This window comes from Pelodiscus sinensis, chromosome 1 (assembly GCF_052426305.1).
Source record: "Pelodiscus sinensis isolate ZL-2025 chromosome 1, ASM5242630v1, whole genome shotgun sequence".
Taxonomy (NCBI): Eukaryota; Metazoa; Chordata; order Testudines; family Trionychidae; genus Pelodiscus; species Pelodiscus sinensis.
Window position 1 is genome coordinate 215188 of NC_143052.1, and position 20358 is coordinate 235545.

Sequence of the window (20358 nt, forward strand, 5' to 3'; positions counted from 1 at the left end):
AACCATTAGCTACCTTCTGGTTGCAATTACCTCTGTAAGAAGAGTGGGCGAGTTAGGGGCACTCATGACAGAACCCCTATACACAATATTTCATAAAGACAAAGTGATCCTACGTACCCACCCTAAGTTTCTCCCAAAAGTACTTGCCTCATTCCACTGGTAACAAACCCGTATACTTACCCATCATCTTGAAACCCCATAAGGACTACAGAGAAAAGGGCATTATGCACCCTTGATGTCTGCAGGGCAATTGCCTTCTGCTTACAATGCACGGAACCCTTTTGCAAAATGCCACGACTCTTCGTGTCATCTACAGAGTGGTCACAGGGGTTACCTATATCGAATCAAAGACTGTCTACATGGATCTCAGCTGCATACACCTAGCCTACACTGCATTCCAGAAGGAGCCCAACTCCACCGTACAGGCTTACTCCACAAGAGCAATGGCAGCATCAACACAGCACCACACCATCCAGTCATTTGCAGATGCTGATACACGTTCTGACCAGACAATACTCATGGTTACCAGGTCAAAATCACCAAAAGGCCCACCACCAAGCACGATTACTGCTTCGTAATCACCTAAAGGTGGAGCAGCCACGGGGACAATCATCGAAGAAGGGAAGATTATTCACGTGGTACATTAACTGTAGTTCTTTGAGATGGTTGTCCCCATAGGTGCTCCACCACTCACCTTCCTTCCCTCTGCTTCGGATCCAACTGCATCTGTGTCAGAGAAAGAACTGAGGAGGTGGTTAGCTGTGCATGTGGGATAGCCATTTCAAATGTCGCGCACTGGCGTTCTGCATGCACAGCAGACTGGGGCACTGCTGGCAAAAGTCTCCGACAGGAGGCTCAATCGTGGTGGAGAACCCATGGGAACAACCATCTTGAAGAACTCCAGTTACTGTACCAGGTAAGTAGACTTCCCTTTTCTTGGTGGGAGACTAAGCCAGCCCCTTGCCCCTGCTCTTGGAGCACCAAGTGCCCTACTAGGGGCCCAGGAAGGTGATAGGGGAAGCAGGGAAGGGTTCTAGGTCTGAGCCCCAGCTCCTCTCAAATCTTGCAGCGTTTCTTACCCTCTTCCCTCCAGTGCGGTTATCCTTGATGCTGGCGGAGGAGGTCACCATGCACTGCTTGGACAGAGTCTCCCTTCCTCCAATTCTCTGGTCTTTCTAATCTCAGCAACACACCTCCAAACTCCAGTCCTCTCTCCTTACTCATTCCCCCTGTCTGTCTGAAGTAGGAGGTGGGGCATTATTAGGTTCCTGACAAGTGCTTCAGTTATCCTGTAGTCGTCTTCTCTAGTCGATAGGGGAAACATACCTTAATTCAGGGGAAACTTTTTTTGGTTTGGGGCTACTGACCCACAGAATAATCAATTGGGGGCCACACATAAGTGAGAATAAAAAAAATCTTCACTAATGTGGTCCCCAACAGAGAGAGAAGATCCCCACATTCCCCTTGCACACCAGTACCTGGGGTAACCTAGCTAGTAGATACTGTGTGCTCCAGCCCACGTGGGAACAGCAAGGGGCTAGAGTTCCAGTGTGGGCTCCCCAGTACTGGTGAGCCCCCTAGACCTCAGGAGCCGGATCCAAGCAAGCTGGAGGCCACATTTAGTCCCCAGGCTTTAGGTTCCCCATCCTTGCCTTAATTAATCTAGGGCTTATATATCTCTCCTCTAGCATTCTCCCACTGCCCCTTGGGCCTCCTGTATCACATCCCCAAGTACAGAAAAGAAGTATTTACTGAACACTTTAGACCTTTTTTGCTTTATTATTGATAATTCTACCATATCCATCTAATGATAGACCAATACTATTGCCAGGATTCTTTTTGGTCCTAATATATTTTAAAATCTCCTTCTTACTATCCTTAATTCTGCAGGCTTCCCTAATCAGTTTTCTGAAATTCTTAATTTCTGTTGTATATTCATTAATATCAACTTCCCCTTTCTTCTTTATTTAATTATTTATTTTTTACAACTCTGCTATCACTTTCCTTCTAAACCAGTTTTTTTTTTTTTTTTAACAACATAGCCTCCTTCCTCAATCATGGGATTGTGGCATTTTTGGGCATCTGGTGTGTTTAAATTATTCTCAATTATCATTCACATTTTTATGATTGAACTCTTCCTTCCCGCTGATATGGCTCAGAATTGTTTTCAGCTTTGTGAAACTACCCCTTTTAAAGCCACAAGTATATGTAACTGGTCTGAATTTTATTCTGTTTACACACTACATATGTGATCAAGTCATGATCATTTGTCCCTGACATACCACAGACTTTTAGGTCTGTGATCAGTTCCTCTTTATCTGTTAGGATATGGACTAATATAGATTTTCCCCATGTTGGATGCATAGCTTTTTGAATTAGGAAATTACAATCTAAAATTATTAGAAATCCATGGATGTTTTAGTACTGGCAACATAAGATCTCCAGCACATGTCATTCAAATAGAAGTTCCTCATGATTACACCGATTTTTTTTTCCCATATACATTATAGATAAGTGCATAAGAGGCTGTCATCCTGTTCCCTACTGTGATTTGTAGTCTGTAGCAGATGTCAGTTAGTACCTTTATCATAAGCTTTATCAGTTAGGACATTAATACATATGCATTCAGGATAATTTTTGACTGAGTTATGTAAGACTCAGATTTTTGACAGAGTGCCATTCCCTTTCCCCTCTTGCTCATTTGATTCTTCCTAAATAAGTTAAGAACATTCATTTTAACACCCAGTCATGCAACAAGGGGATTCATGACTTGTATGCCAGACAGATGTGCAGTTAGAGGGAATGGGATTCAGCAAAGATCTCAGCAGTAAATACATTCATCAACATTTTCTTGGCAGACTTCTCCAGAGATCCCCAACTCCAGCGAGACTTTGGGAGGAAACCTGTCCAGCTTAGAGGCTGAGATGGATCACCTCCGGGTCCAACTGGATAACAGCCTGAAAGAACTGCATCAAAAGGAGCTAAGAATTCAGCAGTTAAACAGCAAGGTACAGTAAGTTACCTCTGTCTCCTTATGGACCTGGGAGAGGTGGGAGGGGAGGATAACAGACATCCTATAGGACTTGGAGGAAGGAAGCAGACTTCTGCCTGCTTAAGGGATTTGTGCTGGGAATGTAGACTCCTCAGAGGTCCTTAGGGCTTGTGGAAAACAAATATCTGTCCCAGAGCTTAGAGACCTCCACCTAGAGGAGTAATGAGATTCAAGGTGAATATCAGGAAAAACTGTTGGGCTGCAGAACAGCTTCCACAGGGAAGAATCATAGAATCATAGAATAGAATCATAGAATAATAGGACTGGAAGGGACCTCGAGAGGTCATCGAGTCCAGCCCCCCGCCCTCAAGGCAGGACCAAGCTCCGTCTACACCATCCCTGACAGATATCTATCTAACCTGTTCTTAAATATCTCCAGAGAGGGAGATTCCACCACCTCCCTTGGCAATTTATTCCAATATTTGACCACCCTGACAGTTAGGAATTTTTTCCTAATGTCCAATCTAAACCTCCCCTGCTGCACTTTAAGCTCATTACTCCTTGTCCTGTCCTCAGTAACCAAGAGGAACAAATTTTCTCCTTCCTCCTTGTGACACCCTTTTAGATATTTGAAAACCGCTATCATGTCCCACCTTAATCTTCTTTTTTCCAAACTAAACAAGCCCAGTTCATGAAGCCTGGCTTCATAGGTCATGTTCTCTAAACCTTTAATTATTCTTGTCGCTCTTCTCTGTACCCTTTCCAATTTCTCCACATCTTTCTTGAAATGTGGCGCCCAGAACTGGACACAGTACTCCAGCTGAGGCCTAACTAGTGCAGAGTAGAGCGGCAGAATGACTTCACGAGTTTTGCTTACAACACACCTGTTGATACAACCTAGAATCATGTTTGCTTTTTTTGCAACAGCATCACACTGTTGACTCATATTCAACTTGTGGTCCACTATGACCCCTAGATCCCTTTCCGCCATGCTCCTTCCTAGACAGTCGCTTCCCATCTTGTATGTATGGAACTGATTGTTCCTTCCTAAGTGGAGCACTTTGCATTTCTCTTTATTAAACCTCATCCTGTTTACCTCTGACCATTTCTCTAACTTGCTAAGGTCATTTTGAATTATGTCCCTATCCTCCAAAGAAGTTGCAACCCCACCCAGTTTGGTATCATCTGCAAACTTAATAAGCGTACTCTCTATCCCAATATCTACATCATTGATGAAGATATTGAACAGTACGGGTCCCAAAACAGACCCTTGAGGAACTCCACTTGTTATCCCTTTCCAGCAGGATTTAGCACCGTTAACAACAACTCTCTGACTACTGTTATCCAGCCAATTATGCACCCACCTTATCGTGGCCCTATCTAAGTTATATTTGCCTAGTTTATCAAGAAGACTATCACGCGAGACCGTATCAAATGCCTTACTAAATTCTAGGTATATGACATCCACTGCTTCTCCCTTATCCACAAGGCTCATTATCCTATCAAAGAAAGCTATCAGATTAGTTTGGCATGACTTATTCTTCACAAACCCATGCTGGCTATTCCCTATCACTTTATTACCTTCCAAGTGTTTGCATAGGATTTCCTTAATTACCTGCTCCATTATCTTCCCTGGGACAGACGTTAAACTGACCGGTCTGTAGTTTCCTGGGTTGTTCTTATTCCCCTTTTTATAGATGGGCACAATATTTGCCCTTTTCCAGTCTTCTGGAATCTCCCCTTGTCTGCCATGATTTTTCAAAGATCATAGCTAAAGGCTCAGATACCTCCTCTATCAGCTCCTTGAGTATTCTGGGATGCATTTCATCAGGACCTGGTGACTTGCTGACATCTAACTTTCCTAAGTGATTTCTAACTTGTTCTTTGTGTATCCTATCTTCTACACTTACCCTCTCTCTGCTTGTATTCACTACGTTAGGCACACCTCCAGACTTCTTTTGCCAGAAGCATCGCTTCTGTTCTGTTCATTCCCTCTGGCGCAGTGTTTCCTGAACTTTTTAAGACCGAGGAACACCAAACAATTTTTTTTATGGGGAACATTTTTTATTGGGGAAGGGAAGAGAAGGGAGGTTTGTCCCTTTAATGGTGGCCATTTTGAATTCTGTTCTCTCCGTGGCACACGTCCGACTGCCTCGCAGAGTCATGAGTTTTCTTTTATCTTTAAGAAAATAAGTTCTTTGCCCTCATAATTGTGAAGAAAAGCTTGAAAATGTGTCCTGAAGGTAACCAATACACTGACTGCTTGAGTTTGCAGACTGTCTGAGATAATAGCTCCAAAAGAGAGGATCTCAATATCCCATGCATCTCAATGAAGTGTTAACTCTGACCCACTGCTTTAGAGCCCAGCTAACCCATCCCAGACAAGGTCCATATATGGCAGAAGAGGAAGAGTATGGCAAACCCATCTCCCAAGCAGAGACAGTCTGGCTATGGGATATGCATTGAAGGATAGTGAGGATGGGCACTTGCTGGTATTCCTGCTTCCCTGGGAGGAAGAAGAGGGCCTTTGCTGCTCCCACAGGATAAAAGTCTCCAGCTTCCATTCCTGGATGATGCTTCCCCTGAGCTCTTCGGGATGGCAGGAAAACCCCCTACCACTCCAGGTGGGGTGAAGTGCTATACTGTAGCACTGGACCCACACAGAGCCCTATGTCATGGTGTGTCTAGGACTCCAGATTGTTTTAGTTCAGTCCTGATGATAGCCTGTGACCCTGGCACCAAGCATCTTTTTTCACATTCACATTGTGACTCATTTCCAGCTTCTCCTCTGTTCAAGTCTGTAAGTTTTGGGTCATCTTACTTTGCGTAAAGAAACAAGCAATGATGTACAAAAGAAAATGATCAGAATTGCAAATTCAAGCACTCAAAATTTAGAAAATGGTAGATTTATGGTGGCTCGTGCAGGCTTAATTCTAGTCCCTTGTTCCTGTGCATTTTGGTACAGCTCCCTGTGTTAGTCATTACATATTTTTCAGCTTCAGCATCAAATTATCCAACAGACACAGCTTCATTCGCTACACAAGAATGCCTTATTTGTCATCCATCCCGAGTAAATAATGATCCAGGAATTCTGGACACATTCAAATCTCAGGCGCACATAAAATTCTGCTTACTGAATTTCTCCAGAAACTACTTGGCAAATTCAGTATTAAGTCAACATCTGGAAATTCCATATTGTTGTTGTACCAATAAAAGGAAGCAGGATCTTATGAGGGGGATAAGGCAAAAAGCCACATTTATTGTAAAGATAATAAAAAAAAAATAAAGAAAAGATAGAAGCAAACAACGTTGTTTAACTACTTAACCCTTATACAGGCAGTCCCCGGGTTACATGGATCCGACTTACATCAGATCCCTACTTACAAACGGGGTGAGGCAACCCCGCACTAGCTGCTTCCCCCCAGCAGACCAGGGAGACGCGAAGCTAGCGCCCCCCCCCCCCCCAGCAGACCAGGGAGACGTGGAGCAGCTTCTCAGCAGACACCTCAGCTTGAGAATAAAGGACTGAGGGAAGTGAGGTGTGGGAGAATAAAACTGAGCTCTGGAGAAATGTTTGGCTAGAGTTTCCCCTACAATATGTACCAGTTCCGACTTACATACAAATTCAACTTAAGAACAAACCTACAGTCCCTATCTTGTACGTAACCCGGGGACTGCCTGTACATATAAACATTCATTCATCCATTCATTCAGGTTCTGTGTATTTGTTATAGTTACCAGCCTGGAAGTTGCTTGTGACAGAATACTGGCCAGGTATTCTGTACACAAGTGATGGTAGTGGGGAGCGAAGTCCTGATCAGATGCGCATCTGAAGCTCCTGGTAGGCTGGCAGCAGAACCTTGGACTTCAGTGCTAAAGCCAACTGAGATCTAATCTACAGGCAGATTCATAGAATCATAGGATTGGAAGAGACCTCAGGAGGTCATTGAGTCCAGCCCTTTGCTAAAAGCAGGACCAATCCCAACTAAATCATCCCAGCCAGGGCTTTGTCAAGCCAGGACTTAAAAATCTCTAGGAATGGAGATTCCACTACCTCCCTAGGGAACCCATTCCAATGCTTTGCCAGCCTCCTAGTGAAATAATTTTCCAATTATACAACCTAGACCTCCTCCATTGCAATTTGAGATCATTGCTCCTCCTTCTGTCATCTCTCACGTATGAGAACATCCTCCATCCTTTTTGGAACCCCGCTTCAGGTAGTTGGAGGCTGCTACCAACTCCTCCCCTTCCCCCCATCACCACCACTCTTCCTTTCTGCAAACTAAATAAGCCCAAATCCCTCAGCCTCCCCTCTTAAGTCATGTGCTCCACCTCCCTAATCATTTTGGTTGCCCTCTGCTGGACTTTCTCCAATGCATCCATGTCCTTTCTGTAATGGGTGGCCCAGAAGTGGACACACAACTACAGATGTGGCCTCATCACTTCCCTAGATTATTCCTTATCTGCTCTTGTGAAGTGCTTGCACCTTGCTCCGGGTATCAGGTACTGACCACTATCAGGGATGGATCCTGGAGTACAAGAATTTGTGGCTGATCAAGACAGGCAATAAAACTCTTTTACTGTGGATGCCAAGGGGAGCAGCGTCTCTCTAAAGTTCTGTCTTAGCATCTTTGCTCTGTCTTTTCCCCAGCTCTCTCAGACCTTTGAGGAGAAAAATGCCCTGTCTATCCAGTTGCGGGGCAGCAGCCAGAATCTGCGTGAGAGCCACCAGGCCAACCGTGAACTTCTGAACCGCTGCATGGCCCTGGAGAGGCAGCTGCAGGAGCTACAATCTCCAAACAAGGACATGGTAAGGGGGAAGAGTAATGGAGGGGAAGGGGAAAGCATAGACAGATTAAAGGGTGAGTCTCACTGCAGACTTTCTTTACTGTGAGAGAGAGCAGCTGGTCTGGATTCTGTTCTGCTTGAGACTTAATCCTGTTCTCCCATTTCTTCACTGATTGTGCTATTTGGTGCTTGATGGCTTGCACACATGCATTCTGTTTCAGAGGTTACTTGTGACAGATGCTGCTCCAGGAGCCCCCCAAGAAAAGAATGAACCTCAAAGAGAGAGTTATACTCCAGAACTACAGGAATTACAGCTGAGGTGAGAATGGAGGGAAAAGATGTAAATCCTGAGGACTGGCTGATGCCCAAAGAGGCAGGGAAAAGTATGAGTCCTGCTGTGGAGCTTTTGGACCTTCTGGAATCTGAGGAGCACTCAGCTGTGACTCACGATTCCTTTAGATTAAATCACACTGACACTGACTGCAACCTGTAGCAATTGCTGCTGCTCAGAGCACGTCAGCTTAGTGCCCCATTCACTGTAGTGGCTCATCAGTAAATATAAGGTTACATTTATGAACCTGGTCTAAATGTTCAGGACTCTGTGAGCTAGACCAGGGCTGCCTCTGGGACTGAGACCTACTCTGAGGAGTGTGCTTCTTAGGAATAATGGAACTAACGGTGGGAGTGGGTCATTTAGCTCATGGTTATGGAACTCCTTTTCTGCATTGACCACAAAACCTTGATGGCTCAGTGCAAGACCCACCTCCTCATCTCAGCACTCCAGTAAGAGAATAAAACCCACCTGCTTGTGGAGACAAGGGAGGGAGTCTGCCCATGTACTAGAGCAGTGAATAAAATATAAACAGAGATCCCAAGAGAGGCAGTTTGGGCATTTCAGTGTCCTATTTTCTACCAGGTTATCAGAGGCCAAACATCTACACAGCAGCACAAAGCAGGACCTGAGGCATTTGGAAGAGCAGCTGCAGGAGGAACGAGACCAGCGTCTTGCTGCAGAGGAGGCTTTCTTAGCAGCACAAGATCGAATCAGAAGGTGGAGTGTGTCTAATTAATCAAGCTGAGTGTTATCTGAGTGCATTGCCAAGTTTCTAGCTGTCTGTCCATCTCTGCTTTTCATAGAATGCCCACAATCACTAAATCCAGGCTCTACATTAGATAGCTAAGAGTTGGTCATGATTTTTCCTTAAAATCCCAATTTAAAGGAAGCTTATGGTCATTGACTGTCCTCTCTGAGCAAGGAATCCTCATCTGAAATCTAGGACACTTGTGAACTAGAAATCTCCTTAAGTCTGGTCTAGCCACCAGAGACTTTTGAAGCCTTGTCTGAATTATGGTGATTCCCAGATTGCGTACTTGAGATCGGGTCCATTATGCTGGGTGCTGCAAAGAGACTCTGACAGACATGGCTTCTGCTTGCAATTTAATTTGAAATAAGACTCAAACAAGTTGGGATAGGGCTCACACTAAGGCCATACCCTTACACAGGGAGCTGGTAAGTAATTTGGATTCCTGGGAGTACCCAATATTTACAGACAGGTTCATCTCAAGTCATGCTGTAATCTGGCCTTCATTGACTGATCAGTTTCTTTTAGGCATCATAGCCTATTGTTTGTAGTTTCCAGTTGTGTCATTGTATGTCCAGGGCACTGAAACCAAATGATCATAGAATACTAGAAGGGACCTCATTGAGTCATCTCGTCCAGTCTCCTGCAGTCAAGGCAGGAGTCAGTATTATTTAGACTATCCCTGACATGTGTTTGTCTAATCTGCTCTTAAATATCTCTAGTGATGGAGATTCCACAACCTCCCTAGGCAATTTATTGCAGCAGTTAACCATCCTGACAGTAAGTTTTTATCCTAATGTCTAACCTAAATCTTCCTTGCTGTAGTTTAAGCCCATTGATTGTTGTCCTGTCCTCAGAGATTAAGAACAATTTTTCTCCCTCCTCTTTGTAATATTCTTTTAGGTACCTGAAAATTGTCATAGTGTCCCCTCTCAGTCTTCTCTTTTCCAGACTAAACAAACCCAATTCTTTCAGTCTTCCCTCATAGGTCATGTATTTTAGACCTTTAATCAATTTTGTTGCTCTTCTCTGGATCCTCTCCAGCTTCTCCTAGAAGTTGCTAGAAAGCCAGTGCATGAACTGGAGTAATACACTGCTAATGGCTAGCACTGCTCTACTGGCCAGCAGCCATGATCTGCACAGACTCTGGCTTCTGAGTGACCCATGGGAGCAGGTTGCTGCATTATGTGTTCTAGCAAGTAATTGAATGTTTCTCTCTCTCCTGTAGGTTGGAGTCAAGTGAATGGGCATCTGCTTTGAGTTCCAGTATTGATGTATTTCCAACCCATGAACATTCCTTACTAGTTGACCCCATGGACAGTACCTTTAGCAAGGTAAGAATACCATGGCAGTAACTGTGTCCAGGGAGCTAGCTTCATAATGTAGCAACAGCTGCTTCAGGAGAATATGGCCAGAACATGGCGAACAGATCTGTGTTGATTCTGAGTGCTGAATATAGTTCATAGCATCTATGACCTGCCACTCCCACTGCATAGATAAAGATGTCTCCACACCAGAGTTACTCAGGATCTGGATCTTGGAACCAGTTGGGCTCTTGGAGGCCAAAGTTGCATCGGGGACTTCTCCCTCATTGCAGAACCTTCTTGGTGAAAACTGAAACAAAAGTAATTAAGCACCTCTGCCATTTCCATATTTTCTGTTTTTGTTTTTCCCTCTTCATTTAGTAATTGTCCTACCCTGTCCTTGGTCTTCCTATTAGTTCTAATATATTTGTAGAATGTTTTCTTGTTACCCTTTATGTCTCTAGCTCAGTGATTCCCAAACTTTTCGGCATCACGCCCCTTTTTGATTTTTGAGAAACCCTCACCACCCACCCCCCCCCCCCACAAAAAACTAGCAGCAAAACTTGGGGTGGAATTGACGGGTGTGTGTATGGCTGGGTTGCCTCACGCTGCCCCCCCTGGAAGTTCTTCACGCCCCCCCAGTTTGGGAACCCATGCTCTAGCTAGTTTGAGCTCGTTTTGTGCCTTCATCTTTCTAATTTTAGCCTGACATACTTGGTTAATTTGACCTACTTTCCACTTTTTGTAAGACTCCTTTTTGATTTTTAGATCAACCAAGATCTCTTGGTTAATCCAGGATGGTCTCTTATCATACTTCGAATCTTTTCTACACAATGGAATAGTGTGCTCTTGTATTCTTAGTAATGTCTTGTTAAAAAACTGTCCACTGTATTCAGTTGTTGTTCTTCGAGTGCTTGTTCACATCGATTCCAATTCAGGTGTATGCACACTGTGTGCATGAACATCAGAAACTTTTCCCCAGCAGTTCCTGTAGGGTCGGCCATGAAGACCTGTAGAGTGGCACTGGTATATCAGCATATATATATATATATATATATATATATATATATATATATATATACACATACACACACACACACCACTGCCAACCCTACCCTCCCTCAGTTCCCTTTTACCGTCCATGGTGATGTTGGAACTGTAGCTGGCTCTTGCTTAGCAAGTGCCTAGTCCCTCATAATAGCTCTGGTGTTCCTCATCTTTATCTTGGTCTTCATTATAAGGATCTTCAAACACATACAAGAATGGTGAGTGTGTGCCCAAGTGTTTAGCCCCCTGCAGTGCCGGGGCATGCCTAACACCCCAGGTTTTAGAGCATGCACCGACTGTAAGCACCATATGCCCAACAGCGATCTGCATGATTTGTGCATCCACTGTTTGGGTGAAGAACACCGTACAGAAAAGTGCAGAATCTTCAGGAGTTTCAAGCCCCGTACTAGAAAGGACGGGGAGCATAGGCTCCAACAACTCCTGATGGAGGCAGCATTAAAACCCCCTCAAACCGAAAAATTGGTCCTGGGAGCCAGTTCAGTGCACAGTGCCCTGATCTCCATGAGAGATACAGCAGCTGGGTACAGCCAAAGACTGTCAGTGCTGGGGATCCCCGGCACCAAAGACGACGGTGCTGAGGCATAAATCTTCTTCGCTTGCATCATGGGACAGGAGAGAGGACAGAGGTCAGCCCTCCCCACAGTCCCTAGCAGAGACAGGACCAGAACCAGAGAAAATGGTCCAGGGTGTTCCGTCGACTCCAGTCCTGGGACCGGGGCCATCGAGCCCAGCACATGACCAGCCACCCAGAGACATGAGCCCAGTGCAGGTCTTAAACTCCCCTTCGATGATGAACACTTTTGAAGCGGCCAGAGACCTGATAGAAATCTCAGAGGATGAAGTGTCCACTGTGTGGGACAAACCACTGCCACTGGGTCCACACCGCTCCAGGGGAAAGCCTCCTATGTTCCACCGACCACAGTCAACTGAGTGGTACCAGGATGGCTCTTTTTCTTCAGAGGGTCCTCTGTCACCAGCGCAACATTCCTCGCCACCTGCATGGCAAGAGAGTCCAGCACTGAGTACCAGCCCAGCACCGAGAGATAGGCATTCGACACAGCGGTTGGTCTGCAGATCCAGGTCAAGATCTAGGAGTCCGAGACACCGTTCCCTTTCCTAGCCTCCTCAGTGCCGGTCGGGGTCCCAGACATGGTCCTGTCACCTGGTGCTGGCACTGTCATCTTCGGCACCATCATGGTCATCCCAGTCAGGATCGGAGTTGGACGAGTAGCGGGCAGGTCTCGGTGCAGCCAATCTTAACGTACTGTTAGGGACCAACTGGTACAGTGGCAGCAGCACTGGCCACTGCCAGCCCAATTGTCCTTCTGGACCCCTGGGCATATCACCAGTCCGAAGGCACTCCCTGCTCGTTGGTGTCCATATGTCACGGGTCGTCTTCTCCTCAGGACAGACACTGTCCTCAGAGGAGTGCTGTCCACCTAGAAGGGACAGCCCTCCCACTGAGGCTAGAACAGCCACTAGGAAAAGACAATCGGGAGAATCCCAAGGACGGAGTCCAGGCATCGGTGGAGGGCACTGCCCAGGCCTATTCATCGTCTTCCCCAGATGAGGCAGTGGCGGGTACCTCCATGTCGGGGCCCCCGCCTGTGGCCCACTGGGCATATCAGGAGTTTCTGCACAGGGTAGCGTGGAACATGAACCTCCGGTTGGAGGAGGTACAGGAACCCAAGGACCCAATGGTGGACATCCTCTCGCATGAGGGGCCCCCCTAGGGTGGCTCTGCCAATCATAAAGACTCTACAGTCAAACTACACGACCCTGTGGCAGACCCCGTTCTCTAGTCCTCTGGTTGCTAAGGGGGTTGAGAGGAGGTACTTTGTCCCACCCAAGGGATACAAGTTCCTGTACTCCTACCCTCACCCCTCATCAATTGTGGTTTCAGCAGTCATCCCCCAGAGGCTGTTGGAGTCCCTCACGTAGTGGTTGAACCTCCACAACCTGTCAGAGGGCGTACAGTTCATTACTCTAAACCCCACTTTGACTCTGGTGATGGACACATTGGACATGGGGTGGGGAGCCTACTTGGGCGACCTAAGGACGCAAGGCCTATGGTCACCTGTGGATATGACTCTTCACATCAATGTGAAGGAACTGAGAGCAGTCAGATTGGCATGCCGGGTGTTCCAAATGCAGATGCAGGGACGGTGCATATCAGTGTGTACGGACAATACAACCATAATGTTTTATATAAACAAATGGGGGGCATGGCGGGGGAGGGGGGAAGTCATCTCGCCTGCACAGAGGCTATGGTTTTATTGTGTCAAACACAGTATCCATCTCGAAGCGCAATATCTCCCAGGGCTGCAGAACACATTTTGGCAGATGCCCTCAGCAGGACCTTTATGGTCCATGAGTGGTCGGTCAGGGAAGACGTGATAAGATCAGTCTTCCAAAGGTAGGGGACTCCCCATCTAAACCTGTTCACCACCGCAGAAAACAAGAAATGTCTGGCCTTTTATTTGTTCCAGAATCACAGGAGATGTGTTTGCTCTCCACTGGGCAGAGGCACCTCTCTTGTACGCTTTTCCCCCCAATTCCCTTGGTACATTGGGTCTTAGTGAAGGCCCAAGGGGCGGGGCCCATCTGATCATGTTGGCACTGGCGTGGCCACGCCAGCATTGCTTCTCCACCCTGCTCAGCCTGTCGGGGGAAACCTCGATATCCCTGTCCCTATACTCAGACCTGACACAGCATCAGGGACGCCTCAGGCACCCAGATCTGTGCTCCCTCCATCTAACAGCATGGAAACAGGATGGCTTGATTTGTTAGAGATTCAGTGCTCAAGACAGGTACAGGAGGGTCTTATTGGGCAGCAGAAAGCCCTCTACAAGAGTGGCATATTTAGCCAAATGGAAAAGGTTTCCTACCTGGTGTGAGGGACGGGATGTGTCCCCGGGACGGACAGACATCCCAGTGGTGTTGGAGTACTTGTTGCACCTACGATCTCGGGCTGGCACCCTCCTCAGTCAAGGTGCACTTGGCAGCACTGTCCACTTTCCACCCAGGTTGCTCCCATGTTTCCCTGTTTGGCCACCCCATGATGACCCAATTCAGGAAAGGGTTGGACAGGTCGTACCCGTATTTTCGTCCACCTGTACCTGCTTGGGACTTTAATTTGGTGCTCAATAACCTTTTGGGTCCGCTCTATGAACTGATGGTTCAGTGTTCTTTGCTACATCTTGTCAGCCAACGGTCAGGGCAGTGAGTGGTGTTTGTGTGTGCTATATACCCGAGACTTCAACTGCTGAGACCGGGGTCCCTTGCAGTGGGCAACCTGGAGGAGGTTGACGAGCGCCCCAATAAGTTTGCAGGGAGAGCTTATTACACTTCAGATTTTAGCTGCTAGAATCTGTGATTCCTTCGCAGCGGGCAGCCTGGGGGAGGCTGAGAAGTGCCCCAACGGATCTGCCACCTGGGAGTGACACAAATCCAAATGCCCAAGCTCTCCCTATATCTGTCCCTTAAGACCGGCTGAAGTTCTTTTAAATTGTGCCTGGTTCTATTACAGCAACTGAAGGAGTCAGGTTAAAGCTTAAACAGTTACAGGTTTATTGAGGAAGCTTATAAATCATATGGTTGCAATGCCTATTGTTCTATTTCTTAACTGCTAGCAAAATATAGATCTTAAAAATGGTTACAAAGAAGATAAAGACAGGAAAAACAAATAATAGTACCAAGTAACAGCTTAACCTTTAAGGAGCTCTAAGTCTGTATACACTTAAGACAGAGGACCACATCCAGGTACAATTTTTACCCCCTTCTGTGCCTCTCGACTCCAGCGTGTCAGGCCAGGGCCGGTCCCTCAATTCCTAGGAAAGACGAAAATACGAGGTGGGCGTCCCCATAGAACCTCGGGAGGTCAAACACCTAACCCGACCAGCAGGTAGAGGGTAGAATGACACTCAAAAGTGAGTGCACTGCTGTACCCACCTTTATACCCATAGGGTCACGTATTTCTCTTTCTTATCTGTGATGCCAAATGGTGCTGGTCTGTCTTTTGTGAGACCAGTTCTTACAAGAGAGTTGTGAACTTAATTTACACTTGTAAGAGAGATAACTAAATTGGAAGTACTGGGCATTCTTTTCTCAGTGGGAAATTCCTCTTCCAGGGACTGTGTGTTCGTATCAACATGGGTGCCAGCCGGGTACTTCTCGCAGCCTCAAGGCCGGCTTATTGCCTTAATCGTTCTCTCCTCATATCTATGTTTTTAGCTTCTCAGGATCAGATGAGCCAGCATAGACTATGCTGATTTTATTGCTCCTTCTCTGTCCTGTATGCTTCAGGAACCTCAGAGAGGCAAATAAGATGGATGAGATGGGGGAGGGCGGGGCTGTCTGGCTACACATCTGTGTCAAGTATCAGAGGGGTAGCCGTGTTAGTCTGAATCTGCAAAAGTGGCGAGGAGTCCTGTGGCACCTTATAGACAAACTGAAGTGTAGGAGCATAAGCTTTCGTGGGCAAAGATCCACTTCATCAGATGCAAGACGAACATCTGTCATCTTTGCTACATCTGTCAATGAAGGTAGCTTTTCTGGTGGCAGTCACATCAGAAAGATGGGTGTCTGAGCTAAGAGCCCTTTCCTCAGATCCACCGTACACGGTCTTCCACAAAGACAAAGTGCAGCTTTGGCTGCCCCTAACTTTTTTGCCAAAAGTGGTATCTCACTGCCATCTGTCATGAGGTCTTCCAGTCTTCTACCCTAAGCCTCACACTAGTGACAGAGGGTATTGCATACATTGGACATAAGGAAGGCTTTAGCCTTCTACATAGATCATACTAGGCTTTTTGGGGAATCATAGAATACTAGGACTGGAAGGGACTTCGAGAGGTCATCGAGTCCAGTCCCCTGCCCTCATGGCAGGACCCAGTACTGTCTAGACCATCGCTGATAGACGTTTATCTAACCTACTCTTAAATATCTCCAGAGATGGGGATTCCACAACCTCCCTGGGCAATTTATTCCAGTGTTTGACCACCCTGACAGTTAGGAACTTTTTCCTAACGTCCAACCTAAACCTCCCTTGCTGCAGTTTAAGCCCATTGCTTCTTGTTCTATCCTAAGAGGCCAATATGAACAAGTTTTCTCCCTCCTCCTGACACCCTTTTAGATATCTGAAAACTGCTATCATGTCCCCCCTAATCTTCTCTTTTCTAAACTAAACAAACCCAGTTCCTTCAGCCTTCCTTTGTAGGTCATGTTCTCTAGACCTTTAATCATTCTCGTTGCTCTTCTCTGGACCCTCTCCAATTTTTCCACATCTTTCTTGAAAAGAATCATAGTTTGACCCGCTCTAGTTTATGGCATGTTAATGTGTATCTGTAGAGTGCTGCATACAGTCTAAAATGCACAGAACACTGCAAACCCTGTACCTGGATTCAATAATTGTCCTTCCAGAACTTTTCTAAATGTTGGCAGCTACGTCTGGATCTCGCACCAGCAGCTAGCTTCTGCTTCCACAGCAAGAGGCTGGCAAAGGCCTGGAAAGCCATGCCTTAATCCCCGTATTTTTAAAATAAAACATAAGTCAGTCGAATTTGTGATGCCCCAAAGAATCGCTCACTAGCCCACCTCAAAACTTCATTGTCAAACTAGATTAGCGAACTCAAGCCCAGATATTTTATATGCCAGCCCAAGTTAATTTAATGACCGCAAAGGATAGTCAAGGATCCCAGAAAGGGCACTTCTAAATCCACACAGCTGTCCGTGACTATAGCAGAATGGATGAGGGGAGATCCGGTTTCTGCTCAGTGAATCTCATCCTGAATAGTACGTTGCATGCTCACCTGCTGTGACCTAGCGGGGTTCCTTCCCCGCCAGTCACAGGCCATTCAACCAACGCACAGGTTTTGTCTGCAGCCTTTGTGGCACAGGTCCCCTTGCAAGAAATCTGTAGGGCAGCTACCTGGTCTTCAATTCACACATTCCCAGCCCATTACACAATTGATAAGTTCTCCAGAAGGGACGCAGCCATTGGCAGGGTAATCCTGCAGTCTGTGATTCTGAACTCCGACCCCCACCTCCATGGGGTAGCAGTTTGGGAGTCACCTGAATTGGAATTGACCTGAACAAGCACTCAAAGAAGAAAAGACAGTTACCTGTTCTTGTAACGGGTGTTCTTCAAGATGTGGTGTTCACGTCCATTCCAATACCCACCCTCCTTCTCCTCTTGTCGGAGTAGCCAGCAAGAAAGAACAGCGGTAGGCTAGGGTTGGGTTGGCAGTGGTATATATGCACTGATATACCAGCGCCACTCTAGGGGTCTTCACCGCCGACTTTATGGGAGCTGCTAAGGGAAAAATTTCCAACCTTCGTGCATGCAACTCACATACACCTGAATTGGAATGGATGTGAGCAACACATCTCAAAGAACACCAGTTATGAGAACAGTAACTGTCTCTTTTTCCTCTTAGTCTTGCTTCCCATGGGACCTTACCTACCAACTCTCTGAGTTTGCAAAAGTCTGCCTTCCTGAAATCCATTGTCTTTATTTTGCTGATCTCTGTTCTACCATTCCTTAAAATCATGAACTCTGTGACTTCATGATCACTTTCAGCTTTCAAATTCTCAACCAATTTCTCCCTATATGTTAAAATCAAATCTAGAACAACCTCCCTCCTAGTAGCTTTCTCCACCTTTAGAAATAAAAAGTTTATCCCAGTGCATTTCAAGAGCTTGTTGGGTAATATATGCCCTTCTGTGTTACTTTCCCAACATCTGTTTGGATAGTTGAAGTCTCACATCACAACTAAGTCCTGTGCTTTGGATGATTTCATCACTTTAAAAAAAACCAAAAACCCTTTCATCCACTGCTTCTTTCTAGTTAGGTGGTCTGTAGTAGACCCCTATTATGACATAACCTTTGGTTTTTTACCCCTTACCCAGAGACACTCAACAAGTCGGTATTCATCTCTGCCTAAGTCAAAGTGTATACATTTTAATATACAAGACATCACCTCCCTTTTTTCTCTGTCTGTCTTTTCTTGACAAGCTGTATTCTTCTATTCCAATACAGGCAGTCCCCGGGTTACGTACAAGATAGGGACTGTAGGTTTGTTCTTAAGTTGAATTTGTATGTAAGTCGGAACTGGTACATATTGTAGGGGAAACTCTAGCCAAACATTTTTTTTAGTTTTGGATAGCATAGGGAAAGGTTAACTCCCCTCTAATGTTTGTTTTGCTGTCTGTTCCCCTGTTCAGAAGATTTCACATCTATTTCTGTCCCTGTGACAAACTCAGGACTAAAGGAGTAACTCATCAAATACCAAACAGCTCTGCACCATGCTTTGAGCTAATAGCTTTATTTCCACACACCACCCAGGGTTCTAGGAGGAGGGTCCTTTTTTTGCTAACACAATGAGGCCAGCACTTTGTTTTGGTGGAGTCTTTGTTTGCCCATGGAGCCCAGCATGTGTAGGGGGAGGAGGGGCGGAGAGGCTGCTTTTGTCTGCTGTTCGGCAGCCTGTTGCTCAGGGGAGGGGGCAGCCTGTTGCTGGCAGGGAGGGAGGGGGGAGGCGTGCAGGATGCGAGGCCGCGGGGGGGGGGGGGCAGCGGGCGTGGGGAGGCACTTTTCCTCTGCCCGGCAGCTCTGCGGGATCCCTGTCCCTGTGGCCAGCTGCTGCAGGCAGAGGCCAGTTGGAGCTGGCCGAAGAGGAGGAGGAGGTGGATTCTAGGACCCAGGTGAGCGAGCCCCGGGGACGCTGCTGCGCTCCGGGAGCCCGGCATGTATAGAGGGGAGGAGGGGCAGAGAGGCTGCTTTTGTCTGTTCGGCAGCCTGTTGCTCAGGGGAGGGGGCAGCCTGTTGCTGGCAGGGGGGTGGGGGGGGGGCAGCGGGCGTGGGGAGGCACTTTTCCTCTGCCCGGCAGCTCTGCGGGACCCCAGTCGGAGCCGGCCCGAGGAGGAGGAGGATCCTAGGACCCAGGTGAGCGAGCCCCGGGAATGCTGCTGCGCATGTGCGGGAGTTGCCTCACCCCGTTCGTATCTAGGGATCCGACGTAAGTCGGATCCACGTAAGTCGGGGACTGCCTGTATTCCAGTCATGTATCATCACTAAGTGTCTGTGATACCAGCTATGTTATAGTTGTGTTTATTTACTATCACTTCAGGTTCTGTCTGCTTACTCTCCATACTTCTCGCATGAGTATACAGACACCCGAGATACTGATTTGATTTTGCCTCCCCCAGTTCTGTCTTGTTTCTACTTTATCCCTGATGTTACAACCCTGCTCCCTCAAATTTCTGACCTATCTTCGAGGCCTTCATGATTATGACTTACCTGTGATCTGTAGTCACCTGCCTCCATGAAACCGAGTTTAAAGCTCTCCTCACCAGATTAGGCTAGCATAATCCACCTCTTAGGTCTAACGCCATCCAACAGGTCAGTAGCCTAGTTCTGCATGGTTTCTGGCTTTTAGTTGACCTGTGTGAGCAGCTTGCTGCAGTGTATGCTCTAGAGATTACTAACACAGCTCAAGGGGGCTTGCACCCAAGATGATTCCAGTCACCCTCCAGAGCCACAGGGCCATGCAAGAACACAAAAAAATCCTCAAATGGAAATCTCTAGAGACCACCTCCCCCATTTTACCATTCCCCTGTCTTCTCTGAATGGAGACTCAGCTAGTACACACCTGTCAAGCCACCTGTATATGCTTTCTAGTACCTGGCTGAGATGCTGAGATGCAGAGTTGTGCGCCCTCTGTATGTAGAATGCTGGCCTTGCAGATGCCCAAGCTGTCTTAATGTATATTAAATCCCCATTGAGAGAATTCTTGGGCAAGGAAGCTTAGTGGTGCTCTCTGGAAGATCCAGGAGAAAAGGTCAAATCCACAGGAGCAATCGGAGCCCAGCCAGAATCAGCAGCTGAGTCGTCAGAACTGCTGACAGTACTGTGTTGACTGGATGCTGCATTGTGCCCATGGCTGAGAATCATAGAATCATAGAATAATAGGACTGGAAGGGACCTCGAGAGGTCATCGAGTCCAGCCCCCCGCCCTCAAGGCAGGATCAAGCTCCGTCTACACCATCCCTGACAGATGTCTATAGAATCATAGAATCATAGAATAATAGGACTGGAAGGGACCTCAAGAGGTCATCGAGTCCAGCC

The 20358-nt window shown here is 46.7% G+C and overlaps 1 protein-coding gene across 4 annotated transcripts in view; it reads left to right on the forward strand.

The window, feature by feature from the left end:
- The window catches only part of GOLGB1 (golgin B1), a 131302-nt gene that overhangs the window by 103274 nt on the left and 7670 nt on the right, over positions 1-20358 (forward strand). For 3 of the 4 annotated variants that reach the window (XM_075918353.2, XM_075918355.2, XM_075918358.2), the window contains 5 exons: positions 2859-3008; positions 7644-7802; positions 8002-8099; positions 8697-8831; positions 10091-10196. In XM_075918353.2, coding sequence (XP_075774468.2) covers positions 2859-3008; positions 7644-7802; positions 8002-8099; positions 8697-8831; positions 10091-10196 — 648 coding nt within the window. The remainder of the gene's footprint in view (positions 1-2858; positions 3009-7643; positions 7803-8001; positions 8100-8696; positions 8832-10090; positions 10197-20358) is intronic. The other variant, XM_075918356.2, reaches the window with a different exon arrangement.